General features: G+C 33.5%; 3 protein-coding genes across 4 annotated transcripts; 1 reads left to right on the top strand and 2 right to left on the bottom strand.

The window, feature by feature from the left end:
• Window positions 1-427: 427 nt before the first annotated feature.
• BZIP16 (basic region/leucine zipper transcription factor 16) lies at window positions 428-5790 on the top strand. Of its 2 annotated transcripts, XM_023684703.2 has the most exons (13): window positions 428-758; window positions 1099-1203; window positions 1671-1727; window positions 1816-1890; window positions 2259-2348; window positions 2462-2521; window positions 2603-2772; window positions 3346-3400; window positions 4295-4337; window positions 4412-4671; window positions 4801-4878; window positions 4976-5101; window positions 5336-5790. In XM_023684703.2, the coding sequence occupies exons 2-13, from the start codon at window positions 1135-1137 to the stop codon at window positions 5456-5458; spliced, it is 1206 nt and encodes a 401-aa protein (XP_023540471.2). In that variant the 5' UTR covers window positions 428-758; window positions 1099-1134; the 3' UTR covers window positions 5459-5790. The 2 variants fall into 2 exon arrangements, with proteins under 2 accessions (XP_023540471.2, XP_086982265.1); XM_087126139.1 differs by lacking the exon at window positions 428-758 and having other exon boundaries at window positions 1081-1203.
• A 535-nt stretch (window positions 5791-6325) lies between these two features.
• LOC111800834 (alpha/beta-Hydrolases superfamily protein) lies at window positions 6326-9794 on the bottom strand. The gene is made up of 5 exons (XM_023684707.2): window positions 9315-9794; window positions 7895-7931; window positions 7327-7563; window positions 7198-7245; window positions 6326-6989 (listed from the first exon to the last, which is right to left on the bottom strand). Exons 1-5 carry the CDS (start codon window positions 9641-9643, stop codon window positions 6471-6473), a joined length of 1170 nt encoding a protein of 389 aa, XP_023540475.2. The 5' UTR covers window positions 9644-9794; the 3' UTR covers window positions 6326-6470.
• An 11842-nt stretch (window positions 9795-21636) lies between these two features.
• LOC111800879 (dolichyl-diphosphooligosaccharide--protein glycosyltransferase subunit DAD1) lies at window positions 21637-24618 on the bottom strand. Its single transcript, XM_023684784.2, has 5 exons — window positions 24460-24618; window positions 24328-24375; window positions 22596-22683; window positions 22463-22506; window positions 21637-21934 (listed from the first exon to the last, which is right to left on the bottom strand). The coding sequence occupies exons 1-5, from the start codon at window positions 24541-24543 to the stop codon at window positions 21851-21853; spliced, it is 348 nt and encodes a 115-aa protein (XP_023540552.1). The 5' UTR covers window positions 24544-24618; the 3' UTR covers window positions 21637-21850.
• Between the last annotated feature and the right edge of the window lie 355 nt (window positions 24619-24973).

The raw sequence follows: 24973 nt of genomic DNA, 5'->3' as shown, positions 1-24973 counted from the left end.
TCGATTATTTATGCTAAAAGCTCTTAAAAGAAAGTTTATAAATTTTTTTTTATCATAACTAAAATAAATAAATAAATAAATAAATAAATAAATATATATATATATATATATATATATATATATGAATTTGAGTTGCAAAACTTAATGTAATATTTTTTACATATATTTTTATTTTTAAAAAATTAAATAAATAACTAAAAGAACTCGAATTAATTAAACTAAAATATTTTTAATGTATTTTAAAAAAATTATAATGAAAATAATTGGTTGGGCCGATAAATACCCTCAGTTACACAATTTTCATATAATGATGGGCTTCGGCCCATTAATTTGGGATTCGGCCCATTAATTTGGGCTTCGGCCCATTAGTCGCAGTCATGCCGAAACCATGAAAGAGAGAAAATGGAGTGGCTCATGCCCTGAGGCTGAGGAGCGAGACGGCGATTGCGCAACTTTTCTTCGAGAAAGAGAGAGAGAGAGAGAGAGAGAGAGAGAGACAGAGAGTAATTCCGTACGACCATCCTCATCGTCCTCCTCCTGCATCCCTCTTCCGATCTTCCCATTTTCCACTTCTTCTCCGAACTTCAATCCTTCCCAATTTTCTCCTTTCATTATTCGCCATCGCTGTTCTTCGAATCGCCTTGCTGCACTGATTATCCAATTAAGACTTCGTCTTCGTCGTTTGATCACCTTTGGAGCCTCCTTCAATTTAGTCTCGAATTCTTTTCCGCCAGTGGAGTTTGAAGTTTCGACTTTTGGTAAGTGAAGAGATTTACCTTGTTCAATTTGGAATTTTGGGTGTTTTTGTGCCGTTTCTCGTTTTTTTTTAGGGTTTTTGGTTTTGTTCGTTGTTTGTTTAGCTTCATGCATGTAGGGAATGGAATAGTGTGCTTGTAATTCTTGAATTCTTCATGTTCTATGTTTGGTTTGCTTGCGAATTGAACAATTGAAATGGGATTGTGAATTGTGGGAACGAAATTTTTTCGGTTTTTAAATTTGAAGTAAGTTGTTGATTGTGTTCATGGGGATTCATCGAGGAGCGTTTGTGGTAAAGTCAGTCGACAGTGTTTTAAGGATTAGGTTTCTTGTTGTTTGAAGGCTTGGGGGATGGCTGGAAGATGGTGAAGCTGAACCATGAGTAGCAGTGAGATGGAGAAACCACCCAAAGACAAGGAGACCAAGACACCGCCGCTTACCACCCAGGTTCCCCCCCCCCCCCCCCCCCCCCCCCCCCCCCTTTTTTGTTAACTCATTCTCTTTGCTTTTCATTAGAATGTTGTTGCACATGAATTGTTCTTCTTCTTCTTTTTTTAAAAAATATGGGTTAATGGTTAGTAATTTCAAGATCAAACCAGTATTATGTTTTAAATGGAACCTGACCACGTTGTTTGTTTGTTTATAACAGTTCTTTAAAAAACAAATTAAATTTTTCTATCACAGAAAATGTAACATATGAGCAAACAGTTCCATAGTGTTTGTGTCACTTTCCTTGAAGTCATTCCTCACAGGTTCGGATGATCCTGACCACTTTTTTTAGAACAGTGATATAAAACAGCTTCAAATTTTCTATCACAGAAAATATAAGCAAACAGTTCCCAAGTGTTAGATTAATTTTCTTTAAAGTTGGTCCACAAGGTTCTATATGATAATTTATTGTCTTTGTTTTATAGGAGCAGACTTCAACCACTAGCGCTGGCGCAGTTAATCCTGATTGGTCGGGATTTCAGGTCAGATTGGCGTAAAAAAATTAGTTTAGTCTTGTTGGTTGGCACGGAATTATGGTTAGATCATTGTATTGTTTCTTTTTTATTTCAGGCATATTCTCCAATGCCTCCGCATGGTTTCTTGGCATCAAGCCCCCAAGCCCACCCATATATGTGGGGAGTTCAGGTACATTGGCTACGCACTGGTTTTTTTAGGTGTATTACGTCTTCTGCGTTTTGACCCATGTGAATGTAATTTGCTTGGATTCAGATTGTGAAATGAGTTTTCATAACTCTGTTTAGCACTATTCTTTTTTTTTCCTTATTATTATGACGCTGCTATTAATATTTAGCCTGTGTGTCTTGAAGTAATTTTTCTTTGTTTAGTGATCTCTATGTTTCATTGACAACCTAATGGTCCATGCCGTATCTGATAACTTTGTGCAGTATTTCGAAAATTGTAGCTGGAGAGTACTTTAAGGAATATGACTTTGTTCTATCCTCTACTACCTGCATATTATGTGTATTTATCTAAATGTGGGTTTTTAATTACAGCATATTATGCCTCCTTATGGCACGCCTCCACATCCATATGTTGCAATGTACCCCCCTGGTGGCATATATGCTCATCCTTCCATTCCTCCGGTACTTCTGGGCATTATGAAGTTACCTTCTTTTTATTATGTTAAAATTTCTGTTATATTCTCGTCTGATGGATTTACTTCATTATGTTTGCCACATTCTAATATTTATAATAGGGATCGTATCCTTTTAGCCCATTTGCAATGCCCTCTCCAAATGGCATCACTGAGGCCTCTGTGAGTTCTTTCTTTCCTTATTGTATGATGAGTTATCATTGTTTTTAAGTGAATACAAATGACATGTGAAGACGTATATAGGGTAATACAGCAGGCAGCTTAGATGGGGAGGGTAAACCACCTGAAGTGAAGGAAAAGCTTCCAATTAAAAGATCAAAAGGAAGTTTGGGCAGTTTGAACATGATTACGGGGAAGAACAATGAGCTCGGTAAAACATCTGGAACATCTGCCAATGGAGCATACTCTAAAAGGTTTGTATCTTTTCTGGAACACAGTCCGTGTCGATTAATAATGGTGTATGCTATATAATTTATTTATTTTTTATAGGAAATGATAAATAATTCATCAAACAAACTAATCGAAATAGTGGCCATGGGGATGCTGGGTCAAGGCATTCCCTTCCACTAAGGAGGGATCAAACCAACGATATTCAATATAGGTTGACAACAAGGGAGCATATATATGCACAAGATTCTTGAAATTTTCTTGGGTGTGAAGGTTAAGCCGTCGGATCTTTTTTGAAAAAAGAGTAAAAAATTCTCGGAATTATACCTGCAAGGGAGTGGGAGTAATTGGAACTGATCAAAGTAGAACTCTGGAAACAGGAAGCTTTATGTGATGTCCATGGAATTTAACCTCTCTTTTTTTTTTTTTTTCGGGTGGGGGGACTCTGCAGCTGCATGAACAACGTTGTTGTAGGGACTGTCTATCACTGAAGATTTTAGATATTATCAACTTCACATTCTTGAAAACTGGTGTCCTACAATTTTTATTGACGGCCCATTGGAATCTTGGGTAATATGAATCTATCTGGTTTTTTGTAGTGGTGAGAGTGCTAGCGAAGGTACAAGTGAAGGAAGCGATGCCAATTCTCAAAATGTAAGTAGTGGTCATTGCTTGTCTGTTGACATTTTCATCTCACATGGATCGACTTTATTCATTTTCTGGATGTGACCTGGATAGATTATGTTTCTGTAGGTCAGTCAAACTAGTATTACGTGCCGTATTGATACAGTAGAGTCCCCCCCCCCCCCCCCCCCCCCCCCACCACCACCACCAAACAAAATGAAAAAAATGGGGGGAGAGAAAGATAAGAAGAATGAGTACCAATTTCATTCTCTTACCTCATTCATCTATTGCCCAGTGATATAAGTCAAATGATGTTTTCAACCATGAGGAAACTTGGGTATGATGAAAGTTAAGCGTTCCCATAGGTAAATGAAAATGGCTCTTCTGCTCAGAAGAGCAGAAATGAAATGTTCTCGAAATTCTTGCTCCCATTGGACCATTTGTATCTATATGCATTAGAATCCCGATTCATGGATCTCTCGGATCGAGAAAGAAAAATAGGAGGAAGAGGATCAAACCCTTTCTTCCGACCCTTTTTCTTGATAAATGTTGGTTGATCGTATATATCATTATAGTTCTATGATAAAGAGTATCATTTCCTATTTGATCCCTTTGAATTCCATACTATCAGTTGCGATCGGATCTATTCATTAAAAAAAATCGATTCAGTACCTTTCTGGTGTACTTATATTGGATTTGAATCAGATTTTTGATCAATATGAGTTGAAATGTAAAACTAGATTGATTGAGGGGGAGAATGAACTAAATGGTAAATATATTGATACAGTTTATTAGTTCTGTAGCTATGATGTCAAGTTTGTTCGGTGCTTATTTTTTTTGTTTTTTCCTTTTTTTTTTTTTTTAAACCGCTGCTCCGGTCTTTCTTTCGAGATAAAGTGATCTAGTAGTATTTTGCTTTTGTAGGAATCACAACCTAAGTTAGGTTCCAGGCAAGACACTTTGGAAGGTTTGATTCTTTCTTTTTCTTTCATCTTGACAGTTATCATCCCAGACATGGTGAAAAATGTTTTCCTTTTACAGGTGAAGCATCTCAGAACGGCAACTCCATGCATGGTACTCAAAATGGAGGATCTAATACTCAGGCAATGACTGTCATTCCATTGGCTGCTGCTGGGGCCCCGGGAGTCATTCCTGGTCCCACGACCAACTTAAATATTGGAATGGACTATTGGGGTGCATCATCCGCTATCCCTGCAATGCATGGAAAGGTTCCATCAACTCGAGTAGCTGGAGGATTAGTTGGATCTCGGGATAGTGTACAGTCACAGCTTTGGTTGCAGGTAAGCTCTAATAGACTCGAAAATTTCTCAATGAAAAGTTTTGTTGTTCATAAAATATCTATAATTCGAAAAGTTGATCTTGGAAGTTGAAAAACGAAACAAAAATAATATCTATATATTTGGATTTAGGATGAGAGAGAGCTTAAAAGACAGAGAAGAAAGCAATCAAATAGAGAATCTGCACGGCGATCCCGGTTACGCAAGCAGGTATTGAAACACATACTGGAAACTGTTAATCTTGTTGGTAGACCTGATATCTTGTGCTTCTTCTATAACCTACTGGCTCTGAATTCGTTCTTTTCAGGCAGAATGTGATGAACTAGGACATCGAGCTGAAGCCTTACAAGAAGAAAATGCCAGTCTTAGGTCTGAAGTGAACCGGATAAGGAGTGAATATGAACAATTACTTTCAGAGAATACTTCTCTGAAGGTAATACTAAAATTACTTCTTTTCCTCCCTCAATTGCTTCAACTCACTTTGACTGTCACTTTGGTAAACAAAACGAGACGGTTGGATAGTGAGACTTGCGACGACATTATAATCTATTTCATCATTTGCGCTGTTTGAATGATAAGCGTTGGGAAATAAGCTTCCTCTTCACTGCAACAGATATATGTTGGCATTAACTTGCCCCATCTAATAGGCTGGATTTTGTTTTTGCAGGAACGACTCGGTGAAGTTACGGGAAACGAAGAAGTAAGGGCCAGCAGGAACGGCCAGCATTCGAGTAACGAAACCACACAACTTACAGAGTCGGAGGTTGTACAAGTTGGTAACAAGAATTGAATGCTCTCCCTGCTTGCTTTGCTGCATTTTTAGGCGCATAACCTTAACTAATTTGTCAACAACCCCAAAATTTTAGGTCTCCTAGCTTGTAGGTTGAGTTTTTATATAAGCTGCTGACCTATTATAGTTTTAGGATTGTTTATTCCTGTGATCCATATTATCATATCTCTTTGGGGTGCTTCCTTAACTGCCAAAGCCCCCAGCGTGTTAAATTAGTCTTGTAGCATTCACACTTCACTTTAGCGTCTGTACTAAAACCCCATCCACATTAATTATTGTTGACTTGGATAAAAAAAATGAATATACCTTGCAAGTCTTTACTTGTTTGTACCTTTCTGTTCTGTCTTCTCGGGTTTTCATGTTTGAAAATTGTTGACCCACACCGTGTTGGCTCGATTATAAACTTCGTATCATGTCATCTGCTATGTTAACCTCCTTCTTACGATATTAGTATTGTTGAAACAAAGAACCGTTGCTTGAAATATTAAGGTACATATAAGTTAGTTTAGGCAAAGGAGTTGTCTCGGGATTGATTGAGATGCACGTAAACTAGTTCATACAAGAGTATGATGGGTCATCTTTAGAATATTTGTCTCTTGAAATATTTAGGTACATATAAGTTAGTTTAGGCAAAGGAGTTGTCTCGGGATTGATTGAGGTGCACGTAAGCTAGTTCATACAAGAGTCTCTGATGGGTCATCTTTAGAATCTTTGATCGAGGAGGCGACGAGAGAAACATTGACGTTTTAGGGGGAAAAAATGTTGCGTAACCTTGTGGGATATGATTGATAATCACTTCAGAAGGGCGCAAGTTCATCTTTGATAACATAGATCTGCCCAAATGGTGTTAGAATATTCTTCTAAAAGTAGAACTTGAAAGGAATAATATCATTAAATAAAACCTTCTTTCCCCCAAAGAATTTATCTGATAAAAATAACTTCTCTTGTTCTATAAACTACTGCACAATTTTAGAAAATGGGTGTTAGCGAGCGCTGCATTCTATACAATCTCTTACCCATTGGAGGAACCTCTTCCACAACAGCACCTCCATTGGAAACAGCTGCTGCAGCAGTTGCTGCATCTCCATTGAAAACAACTGGTGCAATTGCAGCACATCCAAGCAAAGCAGCTGGAGATGGAGGGGCAGCTGAAGCAGCATCCGGGCGTCGGGCACTTTGGGCATGTGGGGCATTTGGGGCACTTCAAGCGTATCGAGCAGCAACTTGCGCAGCTTGGTCTCGGACATTTTGGCTGACAGCATTTCAGCCTGCAGCAGCATCCATCACAAGAACCCGAACAGCAACAGGATCTTGTTTGTAGCTCGAGCGTCTGTCGAATCCTCTTGAGGCGAATCTTCGTCGTCATGTTCTCCATTTCTTGGATGAATTTGCAAAGATGGCGGATGTAGTCTGGATAAAGCTCCAAGTTGCAGTGCCCTCCTCCTTTTATCCATAGAGGATCATATGGTTCTCTTGACTTTTTCCATAATCCATTTCCATGGAGCCAGTTCACAACATCATCTTCTGTGCCCTGTGAATATTATCCAAAAACATTTACAAGCTCGTCTTCTTCGATAACGATTGCAGTTGGTATGAAAATTGTAGTTCGATATAAGAAAGAGATACGAACTTTTGAAAACATCTGCACGGGTATCCACCCGACCATCTAATCAACGATATGGTTCGAAATCGAACGACAGGAAACAAGTTCAAGTTGAACAAGGATGGAAAGAACTTACATGTATCACAAGCACAGGGCACTTCACCTTCTTGATTTTGTTGATGTTCTGCAGTGGAGAGAGTTCTCATAAGCTTAATGAACACAACGAAAGTATCGACACCGTCGATGTCGAAGATAAGCACGTTACCTTATAAATGTCAAAGCAAAAGGAGAATTTCACATGGCATAGAACACGTAAACCCGAAAGAATTGCACTATGCAGGACGACGCCCCTTAGCCTCGGCAACTTCGAAGCCAAATGCAATGTTGGTCCACTTCCAACAGACTGCCCATACAAGATCAAGTCTTCTTGGCTCACTCCATACTCAGTTTCAAGGCACTCATAGACCGCTTCGATGTCAGCGTACGTATTCAATTCGCTAGGCTGGGATTCAAAAACGACGTTAATTTGACTCACTGATAGTGACTACGAGTTCAAGTTATCGTAGAAAGCATATAGCAATGAGCAAGAACCGAACAAGAGTAGCTAATTCGACCACCTTATAGCAATGATCTAACCATTTTCGTAACGAATACTAACAAAGCCTCATTCGAAAGGACTGCTAGAGCCTAAAAATTCACCCAGATAGCCTAGATTACTGCGTTTTATTTCGAGTTAATCTCATTCCCTTGTTCAACCTCGATCATTTCTACGCGAATCATTAAGGGAAGAGTTAATACAACAGATTGCTGCATAGAGTGGAACAGCAACATACCTTACCAGTTGAAGCTCCATAGCCAGAGTAGTCATATCTGCATAAAAAGATTACTAAGATAAGGAAAAAACATGATCAAGAAACCGATGAACGCGATCAAATTCACCGATATGGAACCACGGATAGCTCAAAAAATGGTAAAAATAACCGTCTTGTAATGGCCCAAGCTCACCACCGGCAGATATTGTCCTCTTTGGGCTTTTTCTTTCGGGCTTCCGGGAGAGGTTTCCACATACTTATAAAGAATGCTTCGTTTCTTTCTCACCAATCGACGTGGGATCTCACACGTCTCGTGCTAACAAACATTTCTCATAACGACCATGAGCGTTTAGCAACACGAATATAGAGCATTCGTACAAACAAAATTTCTCGAGAACAAATATCGACATTAAGCTAATAAACAATCTTGCAGAGAAAAGAAGAATGGAAAAGGGAGAAAAAGCAAACTTTCCCAGAACCCCAAAGGGCACAGAACTCCATCAAACAAACATATTTTGAAGCTAAAAGAGATGAGAAAATTACTGCTTTTTCAGGGGAAAAAGGTAAAAAAAGAAAAAAGAAGGTAAGAAAATGACCTTAAAAGAACCCAACTTTGGAACTATTAAACCACCCTTCTCTTCTTCTCCTCTTCTTCACTTTTCACTTTCCATCATTCATCTATCCGGTAAATAATTGCTGTAAATCTCCCCCAACCCAAACAGTAAATTTCAACTCATTTTGATTTCTTTACTTTTCACTCAAAATCCCATCTGAAAAAGAGCAGTAAAAACCTAAATCCTTGTAAAAAATCAAACATGGCACAGAAACAGAGGCCATAGCCAAAAACAGCTTCACCGGAAACAGACCTCCGTTCATCAGAACAAAGTTAGATAGAGACACAAAAAAAAAAAGAACTGTCAAATCCCACATCGTTCGTTCGAGAACCGAACAAAACATTAAGAGCGTGAAAACCTCTCAAGAAACCCACAAAGAAAAAGACAATATCTGCTGACGTTGAGTCAGTCACTGATCCTATGTCAGCTAGTACACTAGCTCAAGGGTTGTATTGTGAGATCCCAAAACATTATTTCTAATATGGTATAAATCTCTCTCTAGCCGACAGCGTTTTAAAGCCCAAAAACTCATAGAGAACAATATAAGCGGTGGGTTTGAGCTGTTAGAATTGGTATCCGTGTCCTTCTCGGACGGTGTCTGACCCCAAAAGGGTAGATTGTGATTTCAAGAAACACTCCTTATAACCTCAAGAGAAAGCCCGAAACAGCCCAAATAGAACAATATCGGCTAAGAGCACATTTGGGCATCTCTTACGAGAAGCCATAAACAAAAAAGCTTCCACAAAAACAGAGCTCCATTAACCAGAACAGAGTAAAACAGAGAGAGAGAGAGAGAGAGAGAGAGAGAGAGAGAGAGAAGAACAAACCCCATGAGATTAACTCGGAGATTAACTTTAAGCTGAAGGAAGAGATCATAAAGCTGGCCGAGGTCCGCCGCATTGCCATGGGAATAAAGCAGAGTAAGCTTCGCACATGGATTCCTTAAATAAAACCCCACAATCTTATTCCCACGTTTAGTATCGATCATCAAAACATCCAGCAAACTGTCATCCACCGGCGCTCCCGCCGCCTTCGGAACCACCGTAAGGCGGGCGTCGCCGTCGCTGTCGCCGTCACGCTTTCTGATCTGGTAAGTGGGTGGCGACGGCGGAAAGAAGGCGAATTTGGAGGCCAAATGAGAGAGCATGCAACCCATTCACCGGAAAATAAGATGAAACTCAAATTCATGGGAGTGAAAGATTCAAAACATTGTAAATTTTTTTTAGGTGGAAGAGGAGAGAGAAAGTGGGTTCTAGAGAGAGAGAGAGAGAGAGAGAGTTAGCTATTTCTGTGTAATATCATTGTTTGTAATGTAAAAGTTTCAGATTTCTAAACACAGAATGAGAGAGAAAGCCCAGTGGCAGAGACAAACAGAGACACTATATATTAAATTATTATTATTATTATTATTATTTTTTTTTTTTTTTTTTTTTTAAACAGGGTCGGAGACCACATTTACATTCTCCGTCTCCTGCTCAGCTTCAATTCCCCACCGCTAGTAGCCGTTGTCATATTGGGGTTTTCCCTTTTAAGATCTTCATTCTACTCTTCATACGATCTCACAATCCACCCCCTTTAGGGCTAGTGTCCTCGCTGACACTCGTTCCCTTATTCAATTGTTGTGGGATCCCCCAATCCACCTCGTTGAAGACCCACCATTCTTGCTGCCACACTGCCTCATGTCCATCTTCCTTTAGGGCTCAACCTCCTTGTTAGCACATTGCTTAATTCTAATAGCTAACAGACATATTGTCTTTTTTAGAATTTCCTCTCAAGTTTTTTAAAACGTGTCTGCTAGGAATAGATTTTCACGCTCATAAAAAAATGTTTCATTCTCTCCCAACAGATCTTGGATCTTACCTAATAATAATAATAATAATAATAATAATATATATATATATATATATATATAATGAACTATTTTTATATTGACAATTTTTGTTAGTAGTTTAAATTTTAAAATTTAATCGAGAGTATGACACCTTAACCAATTAAATTACATTTTCGTCAACATAATTTATAATAATTTAGTTTTGAGTGCGGAAAATCTCATCGAGGTTATATGTGAAAGTTACTTAAATTCCACTAATGTGTCATTTTTTTGAACCGATCAGACATAAGTGGCTGTCACATCAAATCCGATTACACCTTACCCGTTTTTTTATTGACTAAATTGTTACAAATTTTAAATAAAAATATTAAATTTCTATATATTAAAAATGAAAGACTAAATTTGATAAAAATATATCGTAAGATATTAAATTAAAGGTTTGATTATAAATTCAGTTAAAAAGTTGAATAAAAATTGTAATTTAATTTAATTTCAATAATTTTAAAATTTTCAATTTTATTTTTATAAATATATATATATATAAATTACCTTATTATATTAGAGTTCATTTTCAAGTGAAATTAAAAAAAAAATTAAAATAATAAGAATTAACATAAGAGATGAAATGAAAACCAAATGGTGTGAAATTAAACCTAAATCCAAATCACTGAGGTCAAATTAGTAATTTAGCTTAAATTAAATTTAGTTTTACAAGGGAATTATTTTAATATAATTTGAAATCCAACTCATTTATTTAATTCATTAATTTTATTTAAACTATGACCTTGTCGACCCATAAAGTTAATAAAAACAAAAATAAAAACATATAATTTTTTAAAAACAACTGATTTATTTATATTAAAATGGTAATAAAAAAAACAAAATTATTTATATTTATATTTGAGGAATTTAAAGTTGTATATGCATGACTTCATTGCATTGTCAGTTCCTGAGACATTAGGTCAAAAAATATTTGTTTCTCTCTCATGCCACTGCTAAAATCCAAAATTTTTAACTTAAAAATATTTATTTATTTATTACCATTTAACAATTTTGGATCATAGATTTATATTTACATTAAATTATTATTTTATTATTATTTTATTCTCTACCTTTTTAAATATTTATGTTTAATTTTTTTTATTTCTAAATTTTAAAAATTAAATTATAAAAAAACAACCTTGTTAAATATTATTTTAGAAGGGAGTAATATTATTTTTGTTACGTTTGAAAAAATAATTAAATTTTTAAACGTAAAAAGAGTTTTGAAACAAGTACGAAAGATAGAGGGTAATATCGTAATTTTGTGTTTTTATAATTTTGTCTAATAATAATAATTTTTATTCTATGCATGGTCTTCTTATTTAAAATAATAATAAATTAGGAAAAAAAATTAAACTTAGTTTTAATTATTATTTTTTTCTATTTTTAAACTAAATTTTAATTCTTTTATGGAGGGTAATATTGTAATTTTGTGTTTTTACAATTTTGTCTAATAATATAATTTTTATTTTATCCATAGTCTTCTTATTTAAAATAATAATAAATTAGGAAAAAATTAATATTTTAAAAAAATTAAACTTAGTTTTAAGTTTTTTTTTTCTATTTTTAAACTAAATTTTAATTCTTTTAAGTTAGAGGGTAATATTGTAATTTTGTGTTTTTTATAATTTTGTCTACTAATAATAATAATTTTTATTTTATGCATAGTCTTCTTATTTAAAATAATAATAAATTAGGAAAAAAAATTAAACTTAGTTTTAAGTTTTTTTTTTTCATTTTTAAACTAAATTATTATTATTATTATTATTTTTTTTTTTTTTTTGTGAGATCCAAACATGTGTAACTAATATTAAAATTTAGGATAAGAATGTAATTTACACCAAGTTATATTAATAATAAAAAAAATTATATCAATATAAAATCTAATTTTTTTTTTTTAATTTTGAAATCATGTTTCAATTTTAATTATATAAATTAAATTAAGTGGATTGATTTAGATTATTATATTAATTAATTCATAATTTTTAAACGAAATATTTAAAATTTTAGAAAAAACGTACATAAATACGAGATTAATACATAGACGATTTTCAAAGGAAGGGTTTTACGACAATTTAAATGCTAAAATTTAAGGGTATAAATTAATTTTTGTGGTGAAATTTAATATTTCTTAATAAAAAATAATTATGTAGATAATAAATAAAAATTAATTAAAAGGTGAAAAATATTGTTATTTTTTTTGTTAAATAATATTATATGAAGGAGGCATGGCTTTGTTTCTAAGATGCTATGAATGTTTTTGTTGATGATTAGTTTTAATTTTTCATGCATAATGGAGACATAATCATTTCATTTTCAACATTTTCTTCCCATACATTATCATAAAAAATAATATAATTTTTATTATATGCTCCCTCATACTTTTGGTCGTATTCTTTTAAGTTAACAAGTTTTTGTTTTTATCTCAAAAAATAAATCTAAATTCAAATTAATTATATTTTTTTGAATTTTTTGCACTTATTTCATTTTAATCCTAGGACCTTCAAAATTTTATATTTTACAATAAAAACACATCCAAATGAATACAGGTTGCTTTTTAAGATTGTGCTATTGCGTCGGGTGGATGCACATCTAACTTCTACTATTGACCTAAAATTAGATCGACGTTATTTGTTTATGCATGTATCTATTCTCGAGTTCAAGTCTATAGACTGCTAAGATAACAAAATGAGCCGACTTACGGAAAAAAAAACATATACTGATGTAGTATTGTGTTACATGCATGTAACAACTCAAGTTCACTGCTAGTAGATATTGTCTTTTTTAGCTCGTTACGTATCATTGTCAGCCTCACGGTTTTAAAACGTGTCTGCTAGCGAGAGATTTTCACACATTTTCTCTCTCCAACCAATGTGAGATCTCACAATTCACCCCCTTTGAGACCCAGTCCTCGATGTTTGGCTCTGATATCATTTGTAACAGCTCAAACCCACCACTAGCAGATGTTGTCTTCTTTGGTCTGTTGGGTATCATCACCAGTCTCATAGTTTTAAAACGTGTCTGCTAGCGAGAAATTTCAACACTTTTATAAGGAATGTTTTGTTCCCCTCTTCAACCGATGTGGGATCTCACAATTCACTCCTATTGGGAGCCTAACGTCCTTGCTGGAACACCGCTTGGTGTTTGACTTTGATACCATTTGTAACATCACTAACCCACCGTTAGTAAATATTGTCCGCTTTAGCTCGTTACATATCATTGTCAGCCTCACAGTTTTAAAACACATCTACTAGTAAAAGGTTTCCACAGTTTTATAAAAAATGCTCTGTTCTCCTCTCCAACCAATATAAAATCTCACAATACACATTGATACTTAAGTCAATGCTTAAACCAAAGCAGTGTCGGGCTAAGCTAAAATGTGAATTGATAACCCAACAACGGAACGAAGTCCATTATATTCTATTATCTCTTATCATATCAATACCAAACATGGTCGTAGGGATTCAATCGTGGACGTGCAAACATTTTGACTAAGACAGGACCAAGTTTGATACGTTTAGACAGTTCTTTAGCTTTTAAACCTCATGGGTCATCTCGAAGTGTTCATACGTCAGATGTCTTGACATGTGTCGTCTCTGTGGACCTCGTGATAGTCCACATAGTGTGCTACCCTAACCCATGCCACTATGTTTTAAAGAAGAAAAAAAAAAGCAACTAAATTTAGGGTAAAATCAAGATTAATAATATAGTCTAGAAATTTAAAGATGCCCTAGGCTACATATATCTTATCCAATTTTAAAAATTAAATTTTATTTCTAATATAAAATTAAAATTTTAATAAATTCAAACAATTTTAATATTATCAAATAATTCAAAAATTTTATTCCACTACATATTACTTACAAATAAAAAATTAAAAATTTATTCATAATTTACTTATTATATATATTTATTAAATTAAAAAAATTAAATATTTTATTATTATTTTGGAAGAAAAAGTCATAATTTAAAGTAATGTGGGCCCATGAAAGTGTGATAGCAGGAGTTTACGTAAACATTTGTGTGACAGTACTTGTGTATTACAGATTTGACAATTCAATCACTCACCCAAAATTAATTTTATTAAAAAAAAAAGTTTATAAAATTTAAAATTTTAATTTTTTAAAAATAATAATAATAAAAATTTAACATTTTGGTCGATAATACATGTCAAACAATCTGACTCGATAATTGTTGAGATATAATATTTGGATAATATATTATTCATGGAATATATGTTTTATGATTTAATTTACGGTATATTTTATTTTATTTTTAATATTTAATTAATTTATATTTTTCTTAATCCTATTTAAATTTTATAAATATCAGTGAGAATATACCTTCGATTCCAATTTTATTTATATTTTTCATTTTTAATAATAATAATATTTAAGTTATTTAAAAATTATATTTTAAACTACTAGATTTTAATTAAAATAATTGAATTTTTTTTTTTTTTAATTGAGAGTTCTAAATGATTAGTTAATAATTTTGAATAATTTTTTGAATGGATTTAAGAATGTTTTCCATGGATAACAGTGGCATGGATTTGTCGTTTTTATAATAGCGATGTTTTTATTTATTTATTTATTTATTTTTGAAATTTTCTATTTAGTACAAATTACAACCTGATTTGATTTGATTGTAAGCACTATGCGATCAAATGGACGACGAACAGAACGCCACTGTAGGAGATTATGGTGGGAGTACTCGCACTGAATCCGGCCCTCCTCCCTTCATGTCTTCTTTATCCCCCACCAATTATATCTGGGCCCCACGCGCTTCTCTGCTCGTGCTTCCGAAACGCCACCAAAAAGTGGGCCCCACACTCCAGGGAAAAATCCATATCCTTATTTCGATTGAATTTTAATTTTGTTATAAATATATATAATTGGTAGATTGAAAATTTCTAATAAATAATAGATAATTTATATATTAATTATTTAAGTGAAATTAGAGAGTATAATTTAATAATAATAAATAAAATATTTTATTCATTGGTCCACGAATAATTATTTTATAGAATAAGTATTTAATTGTTCTGAAATTTAAGTTTTTATTTTTAGATATTAAACTAATTTTTTTTTTTTTAACATAATTGAGAATTAATTAGAAAATTGTGAACTTTTGGTACAAAAACGTGAAAATGAAAAGTCGGGGCGGGATCTCGGGTGACGGCACGTGGATCTCACGCTCCACTGTCAAGTCAATAGTACGGGTACGTTTCCTGAATTCATTTAGTTTTTTGACCTGGATATTAGAGTGGGCCCCGCAATCTCTTCAACGGTCGAGATTCTGTTTGGATTGTACATCTGACGGCTACAACGAGGCCCTACGTGTCTGCAGTTTACTGAAGACGCCACGTGTGTACTTATTTGATCTTTGACTACTGAAACCTGGAGAGAGTGTAAAATTAAGAAATAAATAAATCAAATATATATTATTTTTTACATCAAATTTTTTGAAAAAATATTGATTTTTTATTTTAAATTTAGTTATATATTTCAAATTAAAAAAATATATGTAAATTATTAATAAAAACTACTTTATAATTTAATTTATGTTAAAAATGGTGGGTTTTGTCCATTTTTATTAAAAGGGTTTTTCTTTTTCGGCTTCCCTTTAAGGACCACTTGTCATAATCGCACTTTGATAGCAGCAGACTTATCATTGTGCAACACTCACTTCCCAGCAACAAGTGAGTTAAGCATATTCGAGGCCTAGCGTGTCCTCGCTGGCACTTGTTTCTTTCTATAATCGACGTGGGACCGCCACCAAATCCTGGGGGCCCAACGTTCTTACTGGCACACCGCTTCGTGCCTACCCCCCACCCCCTTTCGGGGCTAGCGTGTCTTCGCTGGCACTCGTTTCTTTCTCCAATCAATATAGAACCGCCACCAAATCCTGGGGGCCCAGCGTTCTTACTGGCACACCACCTTGTCTCTACCCCCTTCGGGGGACAACGAGAAGGCTGACACATCGTTCAGTGTCTGATTCTGATACCATTTGTAACAACCCAGACCCACCAAACATATATTGTCTTTTTTGGGTTTTCCCTTTCGGGCTTCCCCTCAAAGCTTTCAGATGCTAGGGGAAGGTTTTCACACAGTTAATGATGTTTTGTTGTCCTCTGGACATCACACTTAATTAGAAAATAAATAAATAAATAATATAAATATATAAGAAAATTTAATATAAAAATAATAAATCAAAGATATTGAACACAATTAAACACCTTTATTAAAGCAAAGGACAAATGAGACAAATTGTTTTTGACTTGAGAATCATTAGTGCATAAAACATTATAATTATGAAAATCTTAAAAAAAGGAAAAAAGGGTTAAAGGGAAGCTCATTAAATTTGACTTATTTATTCCAATTATTATTATTTTATTTTTTAAAAAAGTGGCTTTAATTAGTGTAATTAATTATGAAAATCCTTTTTTGAATGAGCTTTCACATTTACTTTTTTTTTTTTTAATAATTATTCCTTATTATTATTATTATTTGGATTTTTCCATATTATTTTTATTTCATAATTAACGACTTAGAAATTAGTTCAATTGTGAAAATCCAAAAAGGATAATATTTATTAGCGGTGAGCTTCAGTTGTTACAAATGGTATCAGAGCCGGACACCGAGCGGTGTGCCAGCGAGGACGCTGGCCTCGGTGGACTGTGAGATCCCACGTCGGTTGAAGAGGGAAACGAAGCATTCCTTGTAAGGGTTTGGAAACCTCTTCCTAACCGACCTGTTTTAAAACCATGAAAGAAAACCGTTCAAATAAGACAATATCTGGTAGCAGTAGGCTTGGGTTATTACAAATTCTCAACCAAAAGGTCAAATTGCAAATTATAAAAAGATTAAGGACTAAATTGAAAATTACGTAAGAGCATCAGAGTACGTGTGCTACATAGATAGAGAGACAAAAGGTACACGAGAGGGTGAGATAAAACCAGACTAGTTGTTAACCAATCACGAAAAAGAATATAACTTACCCGATAAAAAAAGTGAAGCAAGCTAAGATTAGAAAGAACACAGTAATGTCAATGATATTCAAGTACATAGCACTAATAGATGAAAGTTACGTCAAGAGTGAACAAGGGCTAGTGGTACGATTACCCGACCACTTCAGTGCGAGCAAACTATGTCGAGATTACTCAGATAAAAACCCATTTTTTTGACGTGTTAGTACGAGTTTTTAAAATAAAAATATTTGTAGTCGACAACGCTGAATCTTTCTAAAATAAGCATAAAAATACGGGCATAATTAACACGTCGGTAAAAATTATTGATATTTAATACTATGACGTAAAAGAGATCGTGGTCTAAGTCTAGGTCTAACTCGATAATAGGATACGATCCTACATTATCAGTTGAAGTTGTAAGAAAAAGAATATTTTATTTTATTTATTGAAGCAATAAAGGCATTAAATGAGCTAGTATGTCTATCGTAAGCAAGTATTGAAACCCTAGTTAGCGCACATAAATAACCAAACGTAACTTTTTGTCGATAAAGTAAAGAAGCTAGGGATCTACACGAGCTCCCGACTTAATACGAGAGATGAAGCAAAACCTTTTTTCAATCGGGTGAAGAAACTAAAGATATAAACGAGCTTCTGACTTGACTTGATTTGAAAAATGAAGCAAAACTGTTCTTTAATCGAGTGAGGAAGTCAAGGATCTTGACATGTAACGGCCCGAACTCACTGCTAACAAATATTGTCCACTTTGGTTTTTCACACCCTTATAAGGAATGTTTTGTTTCCCTCTCTAACCGATGTGAGATCTAACAATCCACCTTCTTTAGGAGTCAGTGTTCTCATTGGCACATCGCTCGATGTCGGGCTTTGATATCATTTGTAACAGCTCAAACCAACTATTATTAAATATTGTTCGTTTTGACCCGTTATGTATTGTCGTCAACCTCACGATTTAAAAACATGTCTACTGTGGAGAAGATTTTCACACTTTTAGAATGAATGTTTCGTTTTCCTCTCAAATCAATATGGGACCTAATGAACAAGCTCCCGACTTAATTTGAGGAAGCAAAGCAAAACCTTTCTTAAATTGAGTGAGGAAGTTAAGGATCTAAACGAGCTCCCGACGTAGCTCGAGAAATGCAAGAAAATTATCTGAAGGAGATAAAAAATTTGGATATAAATCATGTAAGTAGTAAAAGAGTATGGTATAGAAAAAGGGAATTTATTTATTGGGAGGTGAGATGTGAAAGGGATAGTGTGTGGCCATAGTAAGCAATGGTTGAATTAAATAAGCAGATTAATTATGGGATTTATTGAACTGTAACCATACCTAATAAATATAAATTCAATAAAAAGGGAAAATTTTCTCGGGAAAATTTAAAGGCCCAACAGATTTTTTTTTTTTTTTTTTTTTTTTTTTCTCGGGAAACAAACAGAATTTAAAGCATTGGTTCCAAAGGAAACCAGCCACGGCACGCTTCTCATTAAGATTTAGTGGTCCTAAATATTTACATTTCAAATTTTAAGAAAAATTCATTTATTAGTTTTTTTAATTTTCACTAAAAATAAATAAATAAATAAACAGGCTCAGAGTTGCAATACATCGGTCGGGAGTAGGAATGAAGTATTGGTTATAAGGATGTAGAAACCTCCTCTTAGAAGAAGTGTTTTACAATCGTGAGGTTGACGACGTTACGTAAACGAGCCAAAACTAATAATATCTGTTAGTGGAGGGTTTTGGTTGTTATAAACGATATCAGATCCAAACAGTGGGTGATGTGCTTGCGAGGACGCTGGGCTCTAAAGGGGATGGAATGTGAGGTCTCCACGTCGGTGGGAAAGGAGAACGAAGCATTTTTATAAGCATTTTTAAAACCGTGAGACTGACGGCAATACACGACTGACAAAAACGGACAATATCTAGTAGCGACAAATAAATTTTTTTTTTTGAAAGATGGATCCTTGGAATATTGGAAATTTATTTAATTTTTTAAAAATATAGGGATCACAAATCAAATGTAAAATTTATAAATAAAAAAAATACCAAAATTATAATTTTAACATTAATAAAATTTAAAAGTTAAAAAAGAAAAATAGTAAAAGAATGTGAGATTATTCGAAGGCCACGTGGATAGCCATTAGTTAATTAGACAAAGAGGAGCCTGATCATCCTTGCAACCACATGGGGAACGGCGTCGTTTTGGCATGTGTTAGTTTCTTATTGTTTTATCTTAGCTCAACTCCCTTGTCTTTTGCTGTGCAAATCTAATTTTAATTTATGCTCACGAGACTTTTGATTATTATTTAAATAAAAATAAAACTAAAAAAAAAATACTTCTTGTCTCAATATTTTCACATTATTAACTTAATCCCGATATTCTTAAATTTGTGTCAATTTAATCAATTTAATCGTACAATATTAAAATTTAATCAATAATTTTAGCGACATATTTAATTATTAAATGACGTATTTTAAACTATAGAGACTAAATTATTTTTTTAACAAAAATATTAAAAAAAATGGAAGAAAAAGGGTTTGGTGTATCTTTGTTTACTGAACAAACTTCAAAAGGAAGAGAGAGAAGTGGTGGATGAAACAGTGACTGAAGATTCTGAGTTTTCTCTCTCTTCTTTTTTTATTTTTATTTGTAATTATAAATTAACAGCCAGTAGAAATTTTACACGTGTCATTTCATGTCAAATGATATAGCTCAGTTGGTGGTACTTCCTGACAATTATCTGAAAATAATAATTTAAACAAAAAAGCTCTACAAATAAGAAAATTTTAAAGTATGATAATGGATAGTAAATATAAATATTTTATTGATGTTTTTAATAATCAATGTTTTGATCTCGATATGAGCAATTAATCTATAGTTTAATGAAATATAAAAAAAAAATTCAGGAAATATTATAATTATATATAAAAAACCATCAATTCAGCTAATTAATTAATTAATTTAATAGGTCGTCTTACATTACAAAAATTCCAAAAAAATCTGAACAGATTACATAAATAAAAATATGATGGGCTGCAACAAGCAAGGCCCAAGAAACTGACCCAAAAATGGGCCAACAAGAAGAATTTATGATCTTAAAAAGCCCAACTTGAAAAAATGATGAATAGTATTTAATTTTGAGAAAAAATGGCCACTTTTTAGCTCAACTAAAATTAAGGAATATTAAATCATAATATGTAACATTAGGTCGAATTAATTTTCAGCCTAATGATGTGTATTAATAATTAAAAATGTGCATAGAAGGTTGTAAAAGCATGAACATAAAACTGGTACAAATGGTGTTCTACATAACTTATAGTGTATAATCTATAGTTACACTTATAATTACATATGGGTGAGTATAAAATATGAGTATATGCATTATATATATATATATATATATATATATATATATATACACCTTAGAACCAATTAGGTTGCTTATTGAATTTACCAAGAAAAAATTGAGCATGTAATTTCAGCCAACAGCAAAAATGCTAATAAGAACATAACCCTAGAGAATCCGAAGTAAATATGCATAATTTCATATATGATTCCCAAAAAACTCAAAAAAATCAAATTAGTAATCATTTACCTGATAGCCTAATAATTAGAACACAATGATTTGAGTTGGTCTCACAACACAATAATTCTTGAAAATGATGTTTCCAGTACATCAAGTTGCATATGTTCACATGACAAACACATTTAATATATTTAGATTACATGTATATAATATGGTATACTTAGATATATAAGACTCAAAGCTTATACATGTGGGAGAAATTTTAAAGTGGCATGGTGTTGAAGATTATATTTCTATTTTAAAGGACGATATTTTCTTCATAACATTCAAAACTAACAAAATGGATTGTGTTCATTGTAACTTAGCAAACTCCATCTCACTCACTCAAGAAATTATGAGGTTAAAATAATTTTACTGAAAGTTCTATACCATTTAGACATACGAGAGAATATTGTAATTCAGCCATGCATAAATTTCTCTATGCACATGTTCCATATTACAGGAATACTAACATATAATCATTCTTTGTATAAATCATGCACAGAGATGTATAACCAAATTCTAGAGGAAACCATATTGAAAAAGAACATGCAGAGTTAATTCGCAATTTTATCTTCAAGCATGTTCAAGAGTTGTGGCAATTCTTTCTTTGTACTTCTCATTTTTTTTATGTGGGGGTAAAGGGTCCTAGCTGTTGTCCAAATTTGTTATCTTCCTTGATTAAGTGCAAGAAAATATAATCATAGTTCTCACTGTTGCATCATAATGGCCAGAAAATGTTGACGTATTTCATTGTCTGGAAAAACATTACTGTAGAAAAGTACTCAGAATGACATTGACTCAGTTGCATGCCTTCTTTCTCTCGCTCTCTCTCTCTCTAATGTGCTAAGTTTGGAAGGAAAATCTCTAGCATAAGCTACTTCCTAGGTTTAAATAATTCTCCAAAGGAAAGAAGAAAATTAGAACCCAAGATGAGGTGTTTATCCAAGGAAATTGATAATTACCAAATGGAGAACCAGGTTGCAAAGAACGAAATCTGCAAAAGCTCGCTCCGGAGCCAAATCCTGCAAATTCGAGGAAAATTCGTTAACAACTCCAAAAATGAAATGCAGTAAGTAACCAGTTTTTCGGTTGAGGTATGGGGAGGGGGTGTGAGAAGAGTAATGCTTGATCAGGCAATTTGCTTACCACCATGAAATATGGCACAAAAGAAAAGGTTAACGCCTTGTTTGGAATCAAGAAAAAGAAATCATTCCAAATCAATGGAGGGATGATAAGTTTCTTAAATGAATTAATTTTAAAATTTTTGTTTGGATATTTGTTAGAAATGAAAAGAAAATTAAAGATTTTACCTATAGTCTTTCTAAATATGTAAATAATAAATGAAAACTAAGGACAAATTATTCAACTTCGGAATCCAGTATCCATTTTAGCACGAAAAGTTATTCGAGTAAGAACATGATTTGAAATCCCGTTTATACTTCAAATCCAAGATTTAAAATCCCTTCAAATCTTGTGGAAACAAACAGCGGGTAAAGCAACTTATGGTGAAGGTTAAAGCATGCTCAAGTAGAAAAGCTTGAAGACATTACCTTGAATTCCTTATTTTCTTTATTAACTTGAATCCGGAGACATACTGCAAAATTGAATTCGATCAGAATAAGAACTGTTCTTCTGTTTCACATTATTATGTCCTTTGATAACCATGATATACATTCTGCTTACCAGCAAGGACAGCCGTCCCAATACAAGAAAGTACGCCTGAGAGGAAGGAGTTGAATGGGAATGAACCTATAATTGCCATGTAAGCTACCTGTTTGTTTACAAGAATTTATGAGTTAAAATTAATCTAGAACAGTTTTAAACATCGAAAGAACTTGGAGACAGAGATCTTAGAAGTGTGAGTAGGCGCGTTAAGCAAGATGAAGGCACCTCCCAGTGCAAGAAGTGTATGCTGTTGGGTACCTCAAACTTCTTAACATTTTTATTTTCCTAATTTACTACAAAATAAATACGTATGATAAAAACTTAAAACGCCTATATCTCTGAACAAGCACCGAAGAAAACCATCATTCTCTTAGTTTTTCATTATCTTAACAATCATACGCCTTACAAAAAAAATTTCCCTTCAGTTTGCATCACAGTTTACAAATAAAGAAAAACTCATAATGACTAAGCTATGTTTCAAGTGTTAATGCTAATGATCCAGACACCACAATTGTGTTTACCTTGAGCCTATTAAACACGACCTAAAGTAATGAAGTCTCCCACTCCCAGAATTATAAAGTTTGGGGCAAAATCTACCATGTTTGTCCATATAATGCACTTTTTTTTTGTTGATAGGATTTATTAGATGGAGTTGAAACAAAGCTCAATTATTCAATTAAAAAACAGAGATCTAACATCACCAAGTGTTAAGCCATTCGATTAGTTGCATTCAGTTAATAGTAGTTAATTTTTGTCATGTTCCACAGTGTGAAATGATGGGTTAAGTAGGCGGAAGGTCATGAGGCTGTTTTCGAACCACACTTTATTGCACTCCATATATTCGATTTTCAAGAATAATACAAGTTAAGGTTCCAACGCCACACTTCTGTGTTCATACTTCACTTTACAACTTGCAGTGCCTTATTTCTGAAATAAATTGTCCAAGGAACACATGAAACTTTAAGAACTCGGCGAGTAACCTTTTACAATGAATAAACCTTTTAGCTTTTTTTTAGGACAGTGAATATACAGTTACAACTTTAACAAAAGAAAAGGGTCCAATGTTGAACAGATGGATCATATAATACATGCAATTATGCAAAGGAGACACGATAAAAATGCAACATGAGATCATCGTAAAAGACTAATAACTTTGTTGGACTGTTGGTGAGAGAGGCTTGTTTAGGATGTTAAGTCAACAATTACTTTTATTGTCTTCTTGATGCAACTCAGATTATTTTTGTAATTATTAGCTTACACTGTTTGAGCTACTATGGAAGTTTCTGTAACCCGGTTAAGCTAGAGAGAGGATTCCTATTCTTGTGTATTCTTCCATTTTCTTAAGAATGTTTCTTAAAACAAAAAAGAGTACCCATAAAAACAATGATGCACAAAAGGAAGATTAAGGGGGAGATACACAATTCAACATGGAGTGTATAGAGTCTGATAAAACAACAGGCAAGATCCTCAAATTGAATGCATCCAGTTGAAAAGAAATTAGGCGAGATCATAATTTATAGAATAATGGAACAATACATCAACGCGAAAAACAGGAGAAACGCCAAATTTTTATTTCCATTCCATTACATGCAGTTTTCTGTAATCGAAAAGGCTCAAATGCAATAATCATAAAAATTCGATGCAAATCCGAAACAAGACAAACCGACGGAGATCTAAGAATAACCAACAACACAAAATTACAACAATAGTCAACGAAATGGCGTCAACAGAAGGATCTAAAGCCATATACCTGGATCAGAGCCGTGAAAACAGCATACATCACATACAGATCAATGATCTGCGAAGAAGACGATCTAGGTCAAAATTCCATCGGCAAGGAAAGAAACGGCGAGTACAATGTGAGAGTGAAAGATATACATACCTTGAGGGTTGTTGGAGTGGCAGCATAAGCTGAACGAAGCGATTGGAAAAGAGCTTGAGCATCTTTGCTGGTGGATCTCGCCATGGCAGTACCAGTTCTTGTTCTTCTGTGCCCTCAATACACGACGAATGAAAACTTTGGTCTAAAATGCTGACTTAGAAGAAGGGGTGAACACTCCAGTTCATTTTCTCGGTTTCTATGAACCGGAAACCGAACCGAACCGAACCGAACCGGTATTCTTCCTTGGAAACGATAACCACCAAATATTATCTCGTATCTAATATGTTAAAATTACATAACAAAAAGATTTTGTGGGGATCTGCCCCAAAAATATGATAATAAATCTTTTTTTTATTTTTTTTTTATTTTATAATTACATTTTCATGACTTTTTATAAATAGGCAGTCATTTTGTTCCAATTCATTGCACTTTATTTTGATTAATAAGCTTAAAATTTGTGAAATTTGAGTAAAAAACAATGAATTTTGGAGCCCAATTCTGCTCATCTTGTGTA

Source organism: Cucurbita pepo, chromosome 8 (genome assembly GCF_057944985.1).
Source record: "Cucurbita pepo subsp. pepo isolate OVF chromosome 8, ASM5794498v1, whole genome shotgun sequence".
Taxonomy (NCBI): domain Eukaryota; kingdom Viridiplantae; phylum Streptophyta; class Magnoliopsida; order Cucurbitales; family Cucurbitaceae; genus Cucurbita; species Cucurbita pepo.
The sequence above is the reverse complement of the archived record's forward strand: the minus strand, read 5'-3'. Positions and strand labels throughout refer to the sequence as shown.